The 22,285-nt window shown below is 41.3% G+C and overlaps 1 protein-coding gene across 1 annotated transcript in view; it reads right to left on the reverse strand.

Moving 5' to 3' along the window:
* Positions 1-22,285, reverse strand: part of STARD7 (StAR related lipid transfer domain containing 7) — a 396,226-nt gene that overhangs the window by 273,455 nt on the left and 100,486 nt on the right. Inside the window, exon 3 of the mRNA XM_044084698.1 lies at positions 18,055-18,104. Coding sequence (XP_043940633.1) covers positions 18,055-18,104 — 50 coding nt within the window. The remainder of the gene's footprint in view (positions 1-18,054; positions 18,105-22,285) is intronic.

The following is a 22,285-nucleotide window of genomic DNA, read 5'->3' on the forward strand; positions in this document are numbered from 1 at the left end:
GCGACATACTGGACTTCGAATGGGTCTCAGTAGAGGCCTGCGAATCAAAAGTAGCAGGTATTAGGGGCTGCGAAAGCGCCTCACTGAGTACCGGCAAACTAGCGACTGGCTTAGGAGAAGCATCATCAGTTTTGGACCTGGACAGCCTGTCTCTGCCTTTTTCTTTGTGCTTTTTTAGGTATTACGGTAGTCGGATTGCTAACTGATGACATCTCTGGATAGTTAAATCGTGAGCCAAAATATTTAGAAGCAAAAATATACCGACGTTTAATAGTGCGTTGATTAAATCTAGCACAAAACCGACAGTAAGGTACATTATGGTCAGGGCCTAGGAAAGGAATACAGTACAAATGAAAATCCTTATGAGGTATTTGCTTCCCACAAGTAATGCAATTATTAACTTTTACTGACATCGGTAAGGAGCAAGAAAAAGTTTCCCCAATGGGGTACTTAGCTTTTAGTTGAAGACTTCGGTTCTGAAACTCGAAAACAAAAATTTCAGGAGTCGGCCGACTGGCACTTGCGAACTGCTTCTACTTCGGGCACTGCGCGGCAAGAAAGACTGATGTAATGGCGTCAGCTGCATGATTTATACCCCTGACGACCTGACGTCATGGAAGAAGGGGCAGCAACCGACGCAGGACCCAAGATTTTGTTAATCAGGCCAACTGAGGGCAACCTGCCAGCAGATTACCCAAATGTAATGACTGCAACAGTGAAACACGAAGAACATCGGCTCACTGAATTCCAGATAACAGACGACCTGCTTAGAGGTAGCATCAATGGAAGGCCTAGCCTTATGTGGTCTGTCTCTATCTTTATCTCTACATTTTTTCAGAATGTCGACAGATTGATAGCTGACTAATGCCATTTCAGAATGCGAAGATGGAAGACGAAACACCAGTGTACAATAAAAGCTCTACGACGAATGGTTCTCATGTTAAAGAGGGCACAGAACAGACAACGGGGGATGTCGTGGTCTGGGCCTAAACAGGTGATGCAGTATGAATGGATGCCTTGGTGTGGGATCTGCTTTCCACAGGCGAGACGATTGTTAACTATTTCAGACATCGGTTAGTGCAAGAATAAAGGATCCCCAATGGGGTACTTAGCTTTAGACATTTTCAGCTGTAATTCGAACTCTGGTAGCGACCGACTGGCACACTTGCAAATTGCTTCTGCTATGGGCTCCATGGCAAGAAAGACTGATGGAATGGTGTCGGCTGCCTTGCTTTATAGCACTGACGACTTGACATCTGTCAACAAGCGACAGCAGCCGACGCAGAAATACACGGACTCTGGTATTCGAGCCGGCCGAGGGCTACCACAGCAGGGATAACCCACAGGTGACGACTGTGACAGTGAAACACGACGAACATCTGTAACGGTTGGTGAGCATCTAGAGAATGCAACAGATATTCCCCTTTATTTTGATAACTGGGAAGACAGGTAAATGAATGGGTTAAGACATATGTTCAGGAGTGGTTTATAGAACAAAGGAGGGATTAGTCTTCAATATTACCCTATCCTTGTGAATGCAAAGTAAGGAGAAAAAGAAGAGCATGCAGCTCTGAAACTCTCAAAATAGTTGTTATGGCTGCAAAGAAAATTGTTTTCAAAGTTAAGAACTTAAGGTTTGACATAGTGGCAAACTCAAAGGGAGGTTTCTTTTGAGCTTCTTAAATGAAATTCAAATCCCATAGCAGAATGAGATCTTTGATGGGAGGACAAAGCAGGAAGGTCCCTTTGACAAAGCCATTGCATAGCTTATGGGTAGCTAAGAAATAGTTCTGAAAGCCAATATGGAAGAATGAAATTACTGCTAATTGAACTTCAGTGGTACAGAAATTGGAACCTGCTTGGAAAAGGAAAGACAGAAATGAAATCTGAAAAGGTGTCAATGTTTTGACTGACTGCCTGGATGGAAAACCTCTTCCACTTACTGTGATGATGTGAAGTATTGCCAGCTATGCCAGACATAGGGCAGTGGATGTATAACATATGCCAGCATAGCTAGCTGGAGTTTTGTAAAGAACTGTATGTCATTTGTGAGTGTACTTTAGATAATCAAAATACCACTTACCTGACTTTCATAACGAGGACACCGGAACACCGGTCGGAACACTGACTGGAAACCTCCAGGTAAGTAACCACTTGGCCACCATGTTGAACATTGCCCTTATCCCCGCTGTAGTGCAATCTCACATTTAATGCATTTAGTTGGGGGGGGGGGGGCAAAGCCACCCACATGGGTGTTTTTAATTGGCTTTCGTTTTAATTTATTTTATAGTGTGGCCAAGTGGTTACTTACCTGGTGTTTCCAGTCGGTGTTCCCAGAAGGCATTGAAATGAGGTTGTCGGTTAACTCGTCTCGGTATTATAAAAGTTGGGCAAGTGGTACTTTGATTATGTAAAGTAGACCCACCATTTGTATATCAAACTGATTTGTACAGATGCTTGTGTTAAAAATGTATCTGTAAAGCTGCTAGTGTTAAAGATGCATCAACAGTGGGTCCTGTTGGACAGAAAAGAGATGCAATACAGTCTGACATACATGTATAACTGTGGAAATGAATGTACTGTAAGAGTATACAGGAAGAGAAGAGGTTAATCTCAGTCCAGCTAACTTGAAATTAAGTTACCTGGTAGGCCATAAAGATGGTATCTTACAGTTCTGATTGCAGCCACAGATTAAATGTCTGTGAAAACAAGCACTAGGAATCCTTGTTGTATTGTCCGTACCAGTGAACAAATTGCTAATTGGAAGGCTGGAAGTGTTGGAATGGTTTTATGGCTTCCAGATACTATAACACATCTTACCAAAGCTCTATCTGTGTTTATGGCAACACAAATGTGCAAGATCCTGGTTCAGTTTCTAGTAATAGGAGTGGTATGGGAACCAGAAGTCAGATGACCAGATGTGTGTGATGTCATTCTATAATCTAGGACTGAAATGTTGTTTTAATATTAGATGAGACTAAAGTCTTATAGCAGTCTGTTTTGGGGACGGACTTGACATAGAAAGATCTCTCACCCACTTCATCTTGCTTTGCTTTAGTAAGTAACCAGGAAAAGTACAGTTTTGTACCTACCATAAATGTAGATGTTCGAAGATCCACATTGCTGCAGTCCTTACACTTGGGTAGTCCGCTGTCCACGGTCGGCCCGAATATCAAAGTATAAGGCTGACGTCGGTCAGGGCGCATTTAACTGACGTCAGGACGTCAGGGTACAAATGCGCATGACCGGCGTCATATCCTCAAGTCTTTTCTTGCCCCAGATGTCAGAAGACCTTAAAAATAAAGGTCAAAACCAAAAGACAGCAAACAAATAACCAACCACCCTTGCACTAACTATATGTACAATATATACAATATACGATATGTACAACCCAACCCACACAACCACCTCCAACTACAGAGGGAAGGAGGGAGGGTAAATTGGACTGCAGCAATGTGGATCTTCGAACATCTACATTTATGGTAGGTACAAAACTGTGCTATGTTCTTCATCTCACATTGCTGCAGTCCTTACACTTGGGTAGAATCCCAAAGCAGAGGTAAGGGAGGATGGCAAACTATAAGGAAGCAGGAGCTGCCAAAATGCCCTGCAAAACCGCAGTGGCAAAACCAGCCCTGGACTTAGAGTAAAGTGGCAGGTGATAATGCCTAGAGAAAGTATGCACAGAACTCCAAGTAGCTGCCTCCAAAATATCCTTGGTTGCCACTCCCTCAAAAAGCTGTTGAAGTGGCAGTAGCCCTAGTGGAATGAGGCCTAATCCCAACTGGAACCTCCTTGCCATGATGGGAATAACAGAAAGCAATGCAAAACCCAATCCACTTAGAAATAGTTTGTTTTGACACAGGCTTGCCCTGAGAACTCAAAGCAAAAGAAACAAACAACTGCTGAGACTGCCTGAACCCTTTAGTTCTGTCCAAATAATAACGCAACTGCCTGTGTACATCCAAAGTGTGCAAAATCTTTTCCCCTTATTTTGGGGATTTGCATAAAAGTAGGCAAATGAATAGTCTGGTTTAAAGCCACACTAGAAACCACCTTAGGCATAAAGGAAGGATTAGTACGTAATGATACCCTATCCTTATGGAAAATCAAGAAAGGCTCAACTGCCATAAGGGCCTGTAATTCAGAAACCCTTCTTGCAGAGGTAATGGCCAACAAAAAAGCAGTCTTCCATGATAAATATTTCAACTCAGCAGTAGCTGCAGGCTCAAAAGGTTGTAGAGTGAGTTTCTCCAACACAAAATTGAGATCCCAAGCAGGAGTAGGAGCTCTTCGTGGGGGCTTATATTCTTTGCCCCTCTAAGAAATTGCTTGAACAAAGGATGAGAAAACAATGGCGGGTCGCAATCATAGTGAGCTGAAATTGCTGCAGCATGAACTGTAATAGAAGAGAAAGACAAACCTTTGTCTAGTAACTCAGTAAGATATTGAAGAGCCACACACAAATTAGGCTCAGAAACATCAAAATCTTTTGCTGCACTCCAAAATAAAAATCTCTTCCATTTATCAGCGTACACTTTCCTTGTACTAGGCCTTCTAGCTTCCAAAATAACATTCAAAACTTGCTGAGGAAGTGGAGGCCCATTATGGTTCAAAACAGAATATGCCAGGCTGTTAGGTGCAGAGAGTGAAGCTTGACATTGAGCAAATGGCTGTCCTCCTGTGACAACAGGTGTGGAATCAAGGCAAAGGCCATGGAGGCTTCCGTACTAGACTTCTTAGTAATGGGTACCAGTGCTGTCGAGGCCAATCTGGAGCTATTAAAATCATCCTTGGCTTGTCCTGTCTGACCTTCAGAAGTACCTTTGGGAGGAGAGGCAGAGGTGGAAAGGCATACACATGAAGATTGCTCCAATTGAAAGAAAGAGCATCCACTCTCCAAGCTGTGGGATGAAACCTTTTCGTGCAAAACTTTGGCAGCTGATGGTTTAGTGGAGAAGCGAACAGATCTATGTCTGGAGTTCCCCATGACACTGTCAATTTCTGAAATACATGAGGATCCAATTTCCATTTAGATGAGCTCCCCAAGCTTTGTCTGAGGCATCTGTCGTTAAAATCTGACTTGCCTCTGGCCGGGTCACAGAGAGTCCCTTGTTTAGGTGACATTCCTGAGCCCACCACAAAAATTCCTTCTGAATGCAAGGTATTATTTGAATGACAGTGTCCAGATCCTGGCAGTGCTGTGTCCATACATTTTTGAGATACCATTGTAGCTTCCTCATATGCAGTTTGGCATTGGGAAGCACCAGAATACAAGATGCCATGAACCTTAAGGCTTGAAGGACTGTCCTTGCAGTCAGCCCGGACTGATGAGATAGTTGATGGAAGTAAAGGGATAGACTCTTGTTTGTCTGGGGTTAAAAAGGCCATCTGGGCTGCTGTATTCAGTCTCACACCCAGAAAGCACATGTCTTGAGAGGGTACTAGACTGGACTTTATTTCGTTCACAGAATACCCTAGGCATCTTAGCACTGCTATCACATATTCCAAATGACGAAGAAGCTCTTCCCTTCCTTGAGCCAGAATTAGGCAGTCGTCCAAATAAGGATAGATCTGTATTCCTTTTAGTCTGAAGAAAGCTATCACTGGAGCCAGAACTTTCGTGAACACTCTGGGCGCAGTAGATAAGCCAAAGGGCAATGCAGAGAACCGATAGTGAGAAGTCCCAGCTCGAAAACGCAGATACTTTCTGCAACCGAGTCTGATAGGAACATGAAGGTAAGCCTCCTTGAGATCCAAAGTTACCATCCAATGATCTTTGCCCAGCAGAGGTAAAAGCTGCTGCAACGTCAACATTTTGAACTTGGGAATGTCCAGATAAATGTTGAGGATAGATAAATCCAAAATTGGTCTCCACGTGTACCCCTTCTTTGGTACTAGGAACAGGCGAGAATAAAATCCTAGGCCCACTTCTGGCAGAGGGACCGGCTGTATGGCCCCTAGTTGGAGCAACAGAGAAACCTGTTTGTGAGCCTCTATTCTTTGTTGAGGAGGAACGTTTGGCATGCCTTTGAAAGGAGGCAAGGTATGGAAATAAAACCTGTAGCCGTGGTGTATGATATCCAATACCCATCTGTCCTGGGTAATTAAACTCCAATTTTCTTTGAAAAGTGCCAACCTTCCTCCCAAAGGTGCTGCCAGGCGAGCAGGCTCTGGCAGCTGAAAAGGTAGGTCATTGGGTCTGCTTACGAAAGGACTGACCCCTGCCCTCACCGAAGCCTGTGCCGGAGAACCCCCTGTGCTAGGCCCGAAAGAGCCCTGAGCTCTGCCCTTACCACGCCTAGATCTACCCCTAGACTGGGAATCATAAGAAGGATACGTACACCCCTTAGTAGGCCTATTTCTACTAAACTTTGGAGGCTGGTCCTGCTAAAAATCTTTAACAGTCTGCATAGACTTAGCCTTGTCTTCCATTTTCTTTAAGACAGTCTCAACAGGAGGACCAAACAACACGTCAGATTGTAAAGGAGCATCTAAAATCCTTGTTTTAACATGTTCAGACAAATTCTGATCCCTCAGCCAGGCGTGCCTGCGAAGAACAGTCCCAGTGGCAGCCACCCTAGACGAGGCCTGTACAGCATCAAAACCACATTGCAAAGAATGCTTACCCACCTGTTCAGAAACATGTACTAAATCTTGCAACTCTTTACAATCAATACCTACTGCCAGAGCATCAACCTTAGACTTCAATTGTGAAAGGAGATAGTTTTGGTATTTCAACATGTGAAACTGGCAATTCAGAGCCCTTATAGCAAGAGTGGAAGAAGTATAAACTTTCTTTCCCCATCTATCCAAGGCCCTAGCCTCCTTGTCTGTAGGAACCGGATTCTTAACAACAGAAGCCTTAACACCCTTAGGCCCCTGGCTAACAGTTTCTGGGTCTGCCCTAGGATTCTTAAAAAGATACTTGTGAACTTCAGGCACCCTGTAATACCTATCCGGCTTAACAGGAGCAGGAGGCAAAGAATCAGGATTAAGAGAAGCCTCTGTAAAAACATCTTCCACTACATCCAAAACAGGAGGTATAGCCAAAGGCCTATGCTGGGGCAAAAACAGAAATTCCCTAAGCCGTTTCCTGGAATCAGAGAAGTCCTGACCCTCCCACTTAAAATGCTCCCTCATGGAATGAAGAGTTTCTGAAAAAGAAAAATCCTCAGGAGGAGTAGCAGAAGGAGTAGAATCATCCACATCAGAATCAGAATAAGGAGAGTACTCCTGCAAGTCTTCAGCCGAAGACTCTGAAACATCTGAAGCTTGCTCAAAACCCCCCAGATCAGGCTCCACCCTAGGTCTCTTAGCAGGAGGGGGCATAGAACCCCTAATCAAAGTAATCAAATCTTCTGCCATTTTAAGTATATGCTTCTTGGGCATAGTACCTGAAGAGCTAGGGGTAACACCAACTGAAGCTAAACCTGGCCTGCCCCTGGGAGAAGCCTTAGAAACAGAAGGAGAGGGCCTAGCCACCTTAGGAAGGGAGGGGAGAATAGTAACCTGAGAAGCCCCCTCAGCCTGACTTGCCTCCTGAGAGGCCACATCCTGCAATAATAAGGTCTCACTCTGGGAACACAAAGAAATCTCCGGTGGAGCCAACGGCTCCACCGACACCTCTAAAGAACCGGCGTCCGGTACAGACGGTTCTTCTAGCCTAGGCTTAACTGCCTTGTCCTTGCGCTTCTTCGAGGAAGCGGGCGTCGGAGCATCCGACGGCATTTTATAATTGCACCGCTTCCCAAAGACTAACCTTGCACAATCTAACCTTCTCTTTATAGTGCGTTTATTAAATCTAGCACAAGAGCGACAGCCAACAACGTCGTGCTCAGGCCCTAAGCAAGGAATACACAAAGTATGATAATCTCTATGCGGTATCTGTTTCCCACAAGAAACGCAATTATTAACTTTTTCTGACATCCGGTAAATGACTGAGGCAAGAAAAACTAAAATATTCCCCAACGGGGTACTTAGCCAACTTTGAACTTGGTCTGAAACTTCTAAATCGAAAAATCTCAGAACGCCAACCGGCACTTGCAATGCTGCTTCTGCATCGGACCATGCGGCAAAAAAGACTAAGGATATGATGCCGGTCATGCGCATTTGTACCCTGACGTCCTGACGTCAGTTAAATGCGCCCTGACCGACGTCAGCCTTATACTTTGATATTCGGGCCGACCGTGGACAGCGGACTACCCAAGTGTAAGGACTGCAGCAATGTGAGATGAAGAACATCAGTAATTCTTTAGATCAGTCAGGAAAATATAGTGAGATTAGTTGTACTGTTTTTCTGTATCTGCGCAAATCTATTCATCTGTGTTATTTTAACATTTCCTGTGATTGAGACTGGTGCTTATAAATAAATATTTAGTATTTTCATGTTTGTTTATTAATTATTAAACATATTTAAACTTTTCATTGTGGCTGGTCCTTTAGAGAATATTTTAACTTTTGAGAGTACTTATATTTGGTGATACTGTGGCCGTTCCTGAAAGTCTTGCTGTATGGTCAACATTACCATTTGTATCAATATTGATTTCACTCAGTATAATTTGGTACCCTCGTAAGAGCCTTAGAGTAGCTGGCTTTGGAATGGCTGGTGGCAGTAACTACCTTATAGTCTAGGCAAAGGGTAGCAGAGACAGTAAATCTGTGCCAACCTTTCCCACGCGTGCGTGTGTGTGTGTGTGTGTGTGTGTGTGTGTGTGTGTGTGTGTGTGTGTGTGTTGCTTGGAGCAAGGACACAGAGCACTGGTTTCACAGAGATGGTGGTGGAAGACTTAGCTTGGACATTTGGCTGAGGACTCCACTCTACAACTATGCCAGTGGGGAGCCTTACTGGGCATCTGGAGAGACGGAAAGTAAGAAAGACAAAACAAGAGAGAGAGAGACACCAGACAGACAGAGAAAACCAGCCCCTGCACCAAGTGTTTCCTGCATGCTCTTAAGGGAAACTGTACTTGATGCAGAGAGCTGCATCTGGAAATACTGTGCACATTTATTTTTGTTCCAAGTGAATGTCCCTCACCCATGTCAGTGGTGAGGATTAAGGCTCCTTGATTACTTGCCAAGAGGAGGGATGTCAAACTTACTGTCATAAATCTCTGTGGTAAACAGAGTCTGATAGGCTATTAAAATCTGAACCCTCTCTTGGAAAAGGGAGGAATCCCTTGTCATCAACAGAACTGGAGAAACCATAGGGCTAGTCACAAGTTGGTAAGGTCTTGGTCAGGCTCTCCGGAAGGGTGAGATATGAGATCCAGGAGCCAAGGGGATTCCTTTGGGTTAGGTTTCAGTAAGGAAATCAGATATGTCTGAGCCAATACAGGACAATGAGGAGGACAGTTGCCTTGCACCATAATCAATGGAAGTGGTGGATATGTATACAGCTCAGTCTCTACAGGTCCATAATAAATACTGCCCAATATAATCCAGACCAAGCTACTTCCACGCAAACTAATTTTCATCTATGGCTAATAGGTGATTTCTTCCACCTCACCAGGATGACAACATCCATCCCCATACATACACATACACACATATGGCTCCTTAATAATCATCTCTGCTTGGGTTATCCAGACATCCTTTTTTTTTTCTTTTTTTTTTTTTTTTAAAGGAAAGACTAGTCTTTTGTAGATCTCACCTCCTCTGGGAGACAAGAAATGAGCATCAATGCACTACCATCCATAGCGGTCAAGGTAGCTTTTATGTCTGCTCCTACTCCCAAATCTGCTGCTACAAAAAGAACTTTGTAATGAACAGAGTAACACACAATTCAGCCTAGGTGGCAACTGTGAACCCCTAATGATGTCCTATATGGCTCAGAAAATATTCCTGTGTCTGGGCTAGCCTTTTAGTCTTCAGAGAACATTCTTGCAGTAGACAACCAAACTTCCTTCAAAAAAGAACAATTCTCCTCTTACTCATTTCCACCTGACCCAGTTGATTCCTTATGTGCTGGGTCCACTACTTGAACTGCAATGAACTGTGTCAGAGACAGGATCACAATATGCCAGTGAAGACAGCATTATTTCTACAGGTCTGACAATATAGGCTACAAACCAAAATCATACTGTTACTGCATGCAAACCATTAAATCGTACTTAAAATGCAGCTACTGACTCATCATGCAGATTCTGCTGTACAGTTACTGAAGGAAGCAGGACAAGAGACCAATGGACACTTTCCTGAAATATGGCTTTCAGAAATGGCCAAAAAATACAGTAAAAGAAGGGTCTGTAAGGAAAATCCTTAACAAGCAAAAGTAGAGTACAGTAGTTGACAGCACTTTCACCCAATCATTATCACACAACAGACTGCCCAGTAAAATCAAAATAACCCCTACTGCAGCCCAGAGATCACCCACCCAATTTCAGCATACCCCAAGAGATAGACTATCTGAATACCAAACTTCATGTCAGCAAGAGATGGCCTAAATACGCCAAATGCTTAATCCACAAGACAGCATTTCCTTTAAATCCACTTAAGCTCACAAAGAGCTCTAGTCTACCCCATCTTTAAATCACCCACACAAATTCATTCACAATTATCCAAAACCATCCCTTCTCCTATCCCAGCAGAAAATCACACAACCAAATCCACTTATCCAAACCAAGCAAAAAAAGGGTGGTGGGCATGCCACGGAGGGGAGGGCAATACACCCCCCCCCCAATGCAAGCCTGCCTCCAGCCCAGACCATGAAATCATGTATGGGAGGGGGGATAAGAAACAGGTTAGGGTGTAGAGGGAGGAAAAAAATGGGTAGATGTAGGTAAGCACAACACCACTCACCCAATTAACACACCCTTAGGATCCTCACCAACCTTAAAAAAATTGCAAGCATTAGACCAGGGATGATTGGCAAGCCTGCAGACCCAGCAAAGGATGTGGGGCACTAGGATGGTTGTCAAGTATAACACAAGGGGAGCAAACATATATGCACAAAGCAAGCAAATGGGACACATTTTCTTTATTCTACCTTAACAGAACAAAAACAGCCAAGATTCTTAACTCAACCCATTGCCACTTACTTGCTTTCTAGTAAAAAGTTAATCATTCAGCATACCACATCACTTACTGCTCCAGCAGCAAGCTCTTCAATGGCTGCCAGAAAACTCTCTGCTACTCAGCAACATTCAGTGTCTGGAGATTTCCAACTCAACAACCATAGCCATCTCAACACTCCATATGCATTTCTGCCATAACTTAACTATTTCTTACAACACAAATAGCCTCTCTGTCACAAAACCAACAGAAAGCAAACTGCCCTGCTCACAAATGTCATCTTATTGAACAGAAACAAAGCTAAGCTATCAGCATCATTTTAGTGTGTGGATGAAATATAATCGATTCGTAGATATTCTGATGGGACCAGTCTCATGATCATTCTCTTCTTGCCAGTACCCTACCTCAGGCAGTACCTGCTTTCTCCAGGACCAGCATGCTGGTCAATCCTGGAGTAAAATTTGTGGATAACCATCCAGCTATCTACTTTATGTATAAAGGATAACAGTGAGTCACACTGCTTAACATGCAAAAGTTGTTTATTCCAGAGATTTGGGAGGTGCTGGCTTATAAACCTGTCCCTTTATTTATCCATTTGTGAAGATTTAGGACCCTGGCTCTAGTACTGATGGAGATAATTCAAGGAAGTGATTTATAACAGCATTTGCAGGACAATCTGGTCTCTATTGGCACAGTAAGGGAGACCAAGATATTTCCTCAACAGTCTACAACACACTGAATAAAAGAATACAGCTTCAATCCTCTCTCTGTAGATCAGAGACTTTAGGCTTGTGATCTTTCTGATTAGAAACCTTTCAGGTATTCCTAACTGTTTGATATGTTTAGTGAAATAAATCCCAGCAAGGCCACTGTACTCTGTAATTGGTCTGTCATACCTCTCAACCTCTTAGAGCAAGAAATATGGACAAAGCCTTAAGTAAAAGTGGGACAAGGGCCCAAAAATAGGGACAACATTTTCAATATTGCTCTTACAAACTTAGAAAGTTGGCAGAATAACATGTTTTGCATTACCATGAATAGCACAAGCAGATATTATTTTCTAACTTCAGTCTTTAAAGATTTGCCACTAATTTGCCAGAAAACCACAATTTTATGAAAAACAGACCAAAAAATATGAAGCAAAAATATGGACATTCTGCAAAAAATCTGTACAGTTGAGAGGTACGGCACAGTCTGATCAATGTGGAGTATAACAAAAGTGATTACCTCTTTAGATGTTTACATTCCTTTGGCAATTAACTGGGCTATATAAAAGGATTTCCTGACAGCCAATGTTTCACGATGGTCAAAGTAGAGGGAGCTTTCAACCCAAGTACTTGGGTCCCAGACTACATTTTCATTTTGTACAGGTATGTTGACTAAGCATTATGATGAAAGAAGGGATTGTCTAACAAAAGAGATGGTACTACACTTTTTAGCATTTGGTTTGAGCACATTTTGGCACACCAAGAGTTTACTAAGGGAGTTCATTCTAAATAGTTAGGCTGTCACAGAATGTCATGATAACCCCCACCAACCTCCCGTTTAAAATCTGCAAACTTAAGTAGCCAAAGATCTTGGCTCTCTGCTTGCATCCGAGAAATAAATACCAGAAAGGGGAGGTCTTAGCAGAGAGCCCTGAGGGATATCCCTAGTCATTTTCGTACATTCTGATGAGGCACCAGCAACTTGTACTATGTGGGTTCTCTTTTTAGGCAGTGTGTTAGCCATCTTGCCACACACTGGTAATTTAAAGCATTTAGCTTTTGTACAATGCCAGCATAGGGAATGGGGTCAAAGGCCTTAACCAGGTCAAGATACTCTGCATGCACTGCATGGACACCATCTGTAACATTTTCAAAGAACTTTACCAGAATAGGCAGGTATCTACCACTCACAAAACCAAACTGTTGGGGGAGGGGGGTCAAGTCTAAGAAAATTCTTGATATCAGTTTTTGTGATCAGTTACAGAATGTCCCATGGCTTTGCAAATGAGGCTTGTAAAGTGGATCCATCTGCAATTGCTTTGATCAGCTGTAACAACACCCTTATGGAAGGGTATCACCACGACTATGTGCCACTCATTAGGGACAAAATGAGTAGCTACACTTAACTTAAACAGTTTGAGGAGCATTTCACCATGGACATGTTTAACACCATTAAATTAAGCAACCTGGTAAACTGTCAGGTCCCATGAAGGAAGTATTTTTGGCCTTTGTTAGCACTTCCAGATGCTTTCTTGGTAACACAAAACAGAAATCTTTTAGAAATTATAAAAATACATTGTATGGCCACCACAGAAAACACAGATCAGGCATCTGTTAAACACATCAAAAAGCAAACTCTTCAGAAGAGTGTAGTAATCCTGCAAATCTGCACTGCAGTACAATGTGATGAGATTTTTTATCTGAAGTGCCTGGATCTGAAACAACCTCGCAATGTAAACAACCAAAGTACAATGGGCCACTAAAATCTTTAATATACTCCCCATTCTACCAAGAGGACGACCACCATAGGTTACCCTTCCAACATGAGCTCCAAAAATTCCCTATACAGCTACTATACCTTCACTTCCACTGAACAGCTTCAATATGCCCTCTATACATTCCAGTTGTATACTTCATTAACTTCCAACAACATTTCCTACCCACTTTACTTCCAATTCCCCTTCAGTATCTTCAATCCATTCATTAAATGTACCTTCGATTCCAAGTCACCATTCTTTCTCCACCCAACCAACAGTATTAATTCTCAATCAATATTTCATCCATTCACTGTATCAGCATTTACAGGAAACATCTTCCAATTATCCAATGCAGTCAATAAGAGAAGGCACACCAAATGTGTCACTACTACTGCTTAGTGTACCCCAGACGACATCCTTCATTTTACACTGCTCCACCTGCAAAAGCACTCAGCAGTACTAAGATTATGCAGCTATAGCATAGACTCATGCCTATGTTCTTTGAAAGAATAGTAAAATGAAGCATCCTAATACAAACAACAATAAGTAATAATAATAACCTAAACTGAAAACAAACACGTCACCCACCAAAGGATAAATGCTCCATAGCCAAGAAAGTGCAAAGTAACTGTAATAAATATAAATGCTCAGGAGCAACCCAGCACAGAACCAAAAGTTCAGCATATATCTATGCACTCGAGGTATAGTGTCTAACAGTGATAGTATTGGATATAAATTCCAACAGCAGGTAGATAAAATCCAGAGGCAGAGTAAAAATAACATCATTTTATTCCAGACACATGTGAAGCTAAGCGCTTTCGCCAAGAGGCTTTGTCAAACCTTGAACAGAGTGTAAAATACCTACTACTATATATCTAACTGGTAATTAGCTAATTGATACCAATCAAGTCAGCACTCCTCTTAAAGTCATAGGCTGAACACTGTCAGATTCATTTAAAAATGTATCATAACAAATAAGCACATTAAAACGTTACATCCATATGGATAAAACTCAAAGATGAATGAGTATGTAACGCAGTTACCATGATTAAAATATATACATATTAACATGTAAAATACATATATATCACAGAACATAACTTTAAACACTGGTATACTAACCCCATGATTTACCTAACTACCAACTTCCTATTTTTCAAGACAGGTTTCAGGGGAATTTTATCATTTAACCCTAGACTGGCATGTGCTTTAAACTGTATTATCCATTTAACTTCCATTCTTTCTGTGTGATTCCTGACATCTCCACCCCTGATACTAGAATGATTCATTTGAATCACCAAGAAACAAAATGTATTTTCTGTCCCTACTTCAAGAATATGTTTGGATAGGGCATTTGTATTGGAACGTATGCATACCTGGTATAGATGTTCTCTGATACGATCTTTAAGCCTCCTATTAGTTTTGCCTACATAAAACGCAGGGCAACGTGTGCATATTGCTAAATAAACTGTGTGTTCCGAGTTACAGTTGGCCACTACGTTAAACTGATAACACTGTGTGGTCACTGGGTGTACAAACATATTATGTTTAAAAATGTAGGGACAGTAGTTATAGTTGTTACATGAAAATGTACCAATTCTACTGGGATGTCTCGGACCCATCTGCTCATTGGAATAACAAAGCATTTTCTATGCAAATTCTTCTTATTTCTAAAAAGAAATTAGGGATTTTCTCCCACTATTTCTTTAATTAATGATTCAGTCATCAGGATTTGCCAATGTCTACAAATAATGTCCCTGATGTCTCTAAAATCATAAGTATAAAACAGAAAATTTCTGTATAGTTTTAGTTCCATTACCTAAAACTACCGAACTGGAAGGTGCATTTTACCATCTACTACCAAAATTAGAAAAATAAGGGCTGGCTCTCTCATTTCTGCATTCTTCCATACTCTTGATAGATATTATCTATATCTTGTGTGTTATATGATCTGAGTAGTAACCTTCCTTTCAAGTTCATAAGCTCTTCATTGTACCCTTCTCGTGTTGGATTTAACCTGGACGCACTAAAGGCCTGTCCCTTAATAATATTATCAAAGACAAACCTAGGATGCATACTTTGTCTGTGTAACAGGGTATTCCTATAGCAGGACTTCCTATAAATGCCTGTATTGAGTTGCCCACTGCTTATCCTCTCTGTATGGACATCTAAAAAATTGATGCTACTAGTTGATTCCTCCATTGTAAACTTGAGGTATTCTGTAAGTGTATTAATTTCTTCATAAAAGAGATACAATTCTCTCTTACTACCTGTCCATAAAAAGAGGTCATCTACAAACAGTTTATAAAAAAATCACATACTTCTGATATCTAGGTAAAAAAAAAAGATGTTCTCTTTCCCATATAGCCATGACCAGGTTGGCGTAGTTATTGGCACAGGATGTGCCCATAGCTACACCATCCTTCTGCTTATATATGCTATTCTTAAAAGCAAAAAGGTTATTTTCCAACACTATTTTCAATAATGGACATATAACGCAACCTTAGATGTAGTAAAATCAGAGTAATGTGTAAGAAATACTTGTATTTTCTGCAAACCTATGCGGTTAGGAATAGCTGTAAATAATGATTTAACGTCCAGTGCGACTAAAAAATACGTAAGATAAGCATCTACTGATTTCATTTTGTCTTATAAATCTAATAAAAATTGTTTTGTGTCTCTGAGTATAACAGAATTATTATCTATTAATGGCCTCAAAGACTTCTCAATAAAGACCGATATGGGTTCAGTAGCCCAGCCTCTACCTGCAACTATAGGTCTCATGGGAGGGTATAAGGGGTCCTTATGCATCTTGGGTAGACCTTGAATAATGGGTAGTAATGGATGTTCTACCCAGAAAAAAATATACTGTTCTACTTTGATAACTCCTTTCTCTCTCAGGTCTCCCAAAATATCATTGGCTTTTTGTATATGGACTTGGACCTCTCATGGTGAAATGGGCATGTAAAAATTCCTCTTAACAAACAGTTCTTGCATAAGTGAATCATATGCAACCATATCCATAATAACTATAGGACCACCTTTGTCTGCAGGTCTAATAGTAATTTTCCTGTCATTTCTTAGGTTGTCTAATGCTTTCCTATGACTGTATGTTAAATTCCCTCTCTTAGTAGTACATCTATGTCTGCAAAGACTGTAAACATCTTCTTCAACCAACTTGCAGAAAGCTGGACGTTAAATCATTATTTACGGTTATTCCTAACTGCATAGGTTTGCAGAAAATACAAGTATTTCTTACACAGTACTCTGATTTTACTACATCTACGGTTGCGTTGATATGTACATTATTGAAAATAGTGTTGGAAAATAACCTTTTTGCTTTTAAGAATAACATATATAAGCAGAAGGATGGCGTAGCTATGGTGCCCATAGCTACGCCAACCTCGTCATGGCTATGTGGGAAAGAGATCATCTTTTTCTTTTACCTAGATATCAGAAGTATGTGATTTTTTTTATAAACGGTTTGTAGAGGACCTCTTCTTTTTATGGACAGGTAGTAAGAAGAGAATTGTATCTCTTTTATGAAGAAATTAATACACTTACAGAATGCCTCAAGTTTACAATGGAGGAATTAACTAGCAGCATCAATTTTTTAGATGTCCATATAGAGAGGTTGAGCAGTGGGCAACTCAATACAGGCATTTACAGGAAGTCCTGCTATAGGAAAACCCGGTTACATAGACAAAGTATGCATCCTAGGTTTGTCTTTGATAATATTATTAAGGGACAGGCCTTTAGTGCGTCCAGGTTAAATCCAACACGAGAAGGGTACAATGAAGAGCTTATGAACTTGAAAGGAAGGTTACTACACATATCATATAACACACAAGATATAGATAATATCTATCAGAGTATGGAAGAATACAGAAATGAGAGAGCCAGCCTTTATTTTTCTACTTTTGGTAGTAGATGGTATAATGCACCTTCCAGTTCAGTAGTTTTAGGTAATGGAACTAAAACTATACAGAAATTTTCTGTTTTATACTTATGATTTTAGAGACATCAGGGACATTGTTTGTAGACATTGGCAAATCCTGATGACTGAACCATTAATTAAAGAAACAGTGGGTGAAGCACTTAGCTTCACATGTGTCTGGAATAAAAGGATATTACTTTTACTTTGTCTCTGGATTTTATCTACCTGCTGTTGGAATTTATATCAAATACTATCACTGTTAGAGACTATACCTCGAGTGCATAGATATATGCTGAACTTTTGGTTCTGTGCTGGGTTGCTCCTGGCGGTTATATTTATTACAATAATAATAACCACCACCACCTTGAAAAACTCACCAAGATTATTCTTATGAATCAGTTAGCTAAACCATGGCTGCAAACACCACAATTTTACACGGCTCTATACATTAAAGCAAGGAAAATTCACCATCTTTAAACCCCCAAAGTACAACAAATGTAAATGACTTGGCATCACCTGCCTTGTTCTAACACTTCAGTACATTTAGGACATAAAAATTTGGTCTTTTATAACAAATAATTATACATTGACAAATAAATAGCAATACAAACATGTAACTACAGCCATTTAGATAACATACCTGGACATTAAAGAACTGCCGAGGAGTCACGTCTGTGTAGGTCCCAAAAACTGCATGAAAACAAGAGACACACAAAAGAAAAACATGAAATTATATCTCGCACTGCAGAAAATGGAAAAGCAAACTTGCAATAAAGTAAATGTTAAAAAGTGTCTATATCCTCCAAGATAATTCCATGCAAATGTGCAACTAAGCAACAGATCCCAATTATACCAAGTAAAGTTATCTTGTAGAAATTATCTGCAACTATGAAGTAGCATACATGCATACTACTAGAACCTCTAAAGTCACTGTCTCAAGTGAGGCTTGAAACAAAGTCTTTACTGAGTGATGAGTTAATTATTTTTGTAATATCTGGCTTTGCACTAAAGGTAATATGCTTAGTGCACACATCACAAATCTGTCAAGACCAGAGTGTCTAAATTAACAATGTTCCAAAGAATTACCATTCAAGTCTCTGCAGTGACATGTCATTTGTTCCCTAAATATGCCAACCACAATCTGTGAAAAATTATCAAATCAAGTAGTATCCTAAAATCAACACTAAGAAAACAGCTGCACTGTCTAATGTCAAAGCTATAGGACGACCATACAGCTGCTAATCAACAAAAACAGAGAAAACACACACAGTGAGACAGTACCACATCAGCTAAACTACCACCAAAGCACTTCTAGAAATAGCTACAAGACTCTGCTCTATACAAAAGATACAGCTGCCTGACAAATCAGTTCAGGAAAAAGTTGGTCCAGAACACCAAGTGAATTTGTGCCCGTCATTACACTGACATTACTAAAGTACAGGTTCAGTCACATTACTACAGACAAATGTGGAAAACTAAGCCAGCAAAGCTGCATGGAAGTAGATCCCTTAACAGCAAAACACACTCCACAAAATTAAACTGCAATGCATCATAGTAAATGGTTGCATTCTAAGAAGATCAAGGTGACAAACCGGGCCAAATCCTCTCGGGGGGGGGGGGGTCACAACAATCCATTACAACTGTTTACATTAGTAAAAGTAAACAGACAGTCTGGCTGACAAGTCCTTTTCAGTTGGGTTCCAGTAAATTGCTTACAAAGACGACAAAGTTTGAAAGCAATTTTCAAATCGCATTAACAAGCTCAACAGTTGCAAGCTAAGTAGAAAACTAGGCCCTACATTCAAACAGTGGCAGCAGAAGTAAACAGGAGTACTCTATTAGCAGCGGGCTGACTAACCTGTCTTGTGAATTGTCTCAGAACTAAACCTCTTCAATGCCTTTATCAAAGTGTCAAAATGAAAGGAGAAGCAAGTATTTGGAGACACAAAATCTACAACACAGTGAACAAAAACACAAAGCAAAGATGGGATAAAACAACAAAAGTAAGAGTGACTACTTTGGAAAACGACCAAGAGGAGGTTGACATAAGCAGTTAAAAAGAACCACACAATTTGCCAAATGTCATCGAAGAAAGAAACTGGGAGCAAGTCCATGAAATAAGTTGCGAAAAGCCCACACACAAAGCAAACACATTTAACTAATGAAATACAACTAAAACTTTATGTGGATGAGGCAAAGAAAATAGAAATAAAGTCAGCAACAGCAATAATGAGAAAACAAAGACAGCAAATAGTACAACACCCTGCAACAGTAAAACAAAACAACAACATACAGCCCATTAGCCAAGAGCTACTTAGAACTAAATGAATGAATGAACAAACACCAGCCACAAACGTGCAAGGGAAATTATTATTTTACTGCAAAAGTAAGACATGGAGGCAGGCGACCAATCCTAACCTACAAGTGCATCCTGCAGAAAGGAACTTCACATTAAAAGAACAGCATGGCTCTCTTTCAGATCCACAAAGATATGAGCAAGCCAATGACAAATTCAGAAAAACATACACAGCATTAAACAAACGCAATAAAGACAGGTCACTGCCCTCTCAAAGGCAAAAAATACAACCTCCATGCGACCAGATAACATCCCAGGCTACATGAACTCCGGCATGAACTTGCAGCACTATTAGGCACCCTATTCAACCAAAGCATGAGTACCGGCTTTGTCCCAGCCGAGTGGAGGACAGCCACTGTCATCCCTTTACACAAAGGTGGAGCGTCCACCGATCCAGGAAATTATAGACCCATCAGCCTAACTAGCCTGATCTGCAAGGCTATGGAACAGATTATCATGGACCTTACTAACAGGGACATTGGAAACCTGCAAACACTCAACCCCACAGTTTGGTTTTGTCAAGGGGGAGGTCACATCTGTTAAATCTGGTCAATTTCTTTGAGACTGTCACCAAAGCCATGGACAAGGGGAAGATGGTGCACACTCCCCACCTTGACCTGGCCAAAGCCTTCGACACTATTCCCACACTGTAGATAAACTCGGTCAACTAGGTATCGATCCATATGTTACCAGATGGGTAGCAAACTGGCTCACTGACAGAACTCACCTAAAAAGCCACCTCAAGCAGTAGACCAGTAATGAGCCGCATACCCCAGGGATCAGTCTTGGGGCCTCTGTTATTCAGTATATACTTCAATGAGGTGCAGGTCAAAACCAATGGGCTATGGCTGACCAAGTTTGCAGATGACCGTAAGCTAGGCATAGTCATCAATTCCCCAACTGATGTGGACATCCTCCAATAAGGTCTCACCCAAACAAATGACTAGTGCCAGAAACATGGCCTCAAGCTGAATGCCAAAAAATGCATCATCATCCTCTTTGGGGAGAGTGACATCCCCACATATTATCACATTAATAATAATGTCCCAAGTACACAATCAGTAGTGAGGGATTTGGGCACCCAGGTTGATACCAACCTGACTTTTGACCACCATGTTGCTTCCGTTGTATGGAAAGCTTTCTACACGGCCCACCTCATAAGTAAGAGTATCTCATCCAGGGACAAAGAGGTCGCAACATCCCTGTATTCTTCCCTTATAAGGCCAATTATTGAGCACAACGCCCCCTTCAGCATGTACCTCGCAAAGCACATGCAGCAACTGGAAAGACCACAGAGGTTCCTCAGCAGGAGAATCCATGGTCTCAAACCCATACCCTACACAGATAGGCTAAAAGCCCTGTCCCTCTACTCAGTTTCATACAGACTCCTCAGAACTGACCTCTGTCTGGCATACAAAGCAATCTCAGACCCTGCCTTGATGGGACTACTGCATATTCGCAAGTCCAGCTCCACTCGAGCAACCTGTATGTGCAACCTCAACCTGGTCTGTGATATCAATAGGACTTTGTTGGTGGGACAGATTTGTGTCCCAGAGACTCCCCCATCTGTGGAATAGACTCCCTCTCCACATCAAGCAGGGTACCACATTATCCCTTTTTAAGAGGAACCTGGATAACTGGATGGGAAACAGAAAATACACCCCTGGGACTCCACCTGTGTCCCTGCTGGACAGGAGCTCTGGGTCCTTACTTGTCTAAACATGAGCTAAACTCTTCATAGATTCATAGATTAGTACTAAGCTAACTGCCCTTGCGAGCCATTTTAAGCCTAGCCAATTATCCCTTGTGAGACTCAAACCCTGCACCTTGTGTTTGTAAGGCAAACATCTTAACCATTAGGCCACCCTCCCAACCAACATAGCATAGCATAGCAGGTTACTAGGCTAATGGCCCTGGGGCACTTATTGGCTAGACTTATAAGGGCCTCAGGGGCCAACAGCCTAGTAACTTCCTATGATCACTGAAACATGAAACCAAATTACTTGCATGAAAAGGGAAACTGTTAGTGTTGGTATTTCTACCAAATTCCAAGCAACAAGATATAACTTGAATTTTCTTTTTTACATTGTATTGTTTACTCATATCAATGCTTTATTGTGCCAATGTATTGTTTATTGCCTGTACTGGAGCTTTTCTCCCCGGGCCTCTACTGAAAACGGATACATGTCCAGCTATACTAGCCCGGTCAACAAATGTAAAATAAAATAAAAATAATAAAATAAATAAACTTGGACATCCATTAATGTGGAGCAGAGGGCAAAACATAGGCAAAGTTACAACCCAAAATGTGTCACATCAAATGAGCAGTGTACTACAGACTGCCATGCCCCACTCCATCTGACATACAACCTATAGAAGGAGATCAAGAAGTTATGTACTCACCATAACTTTCGATGTATGTAGTCCATCTCTCCTCACATTCTTACCCGTGGGTTCGAATCCGAACCTCGGCTCCAACTCGGCCATACTCTAGCTCGAATTCTTCAATTGGCTC

This window comes from Protopterus annectens, chromosome 9.part0, assembly GCF_019279795.1.
Source record: "Protopterus annectens isolate FY-2018-M chromosome 9.part0, PAN1.0, whole genome shotgun sequence".
In the NCBI taxonomy this organism is placed as follows: Eukaryota; Metazoa; Chordata; order Ceratodontiformes; family Protopteridae; genus Protopterus; species Protopterus annectens.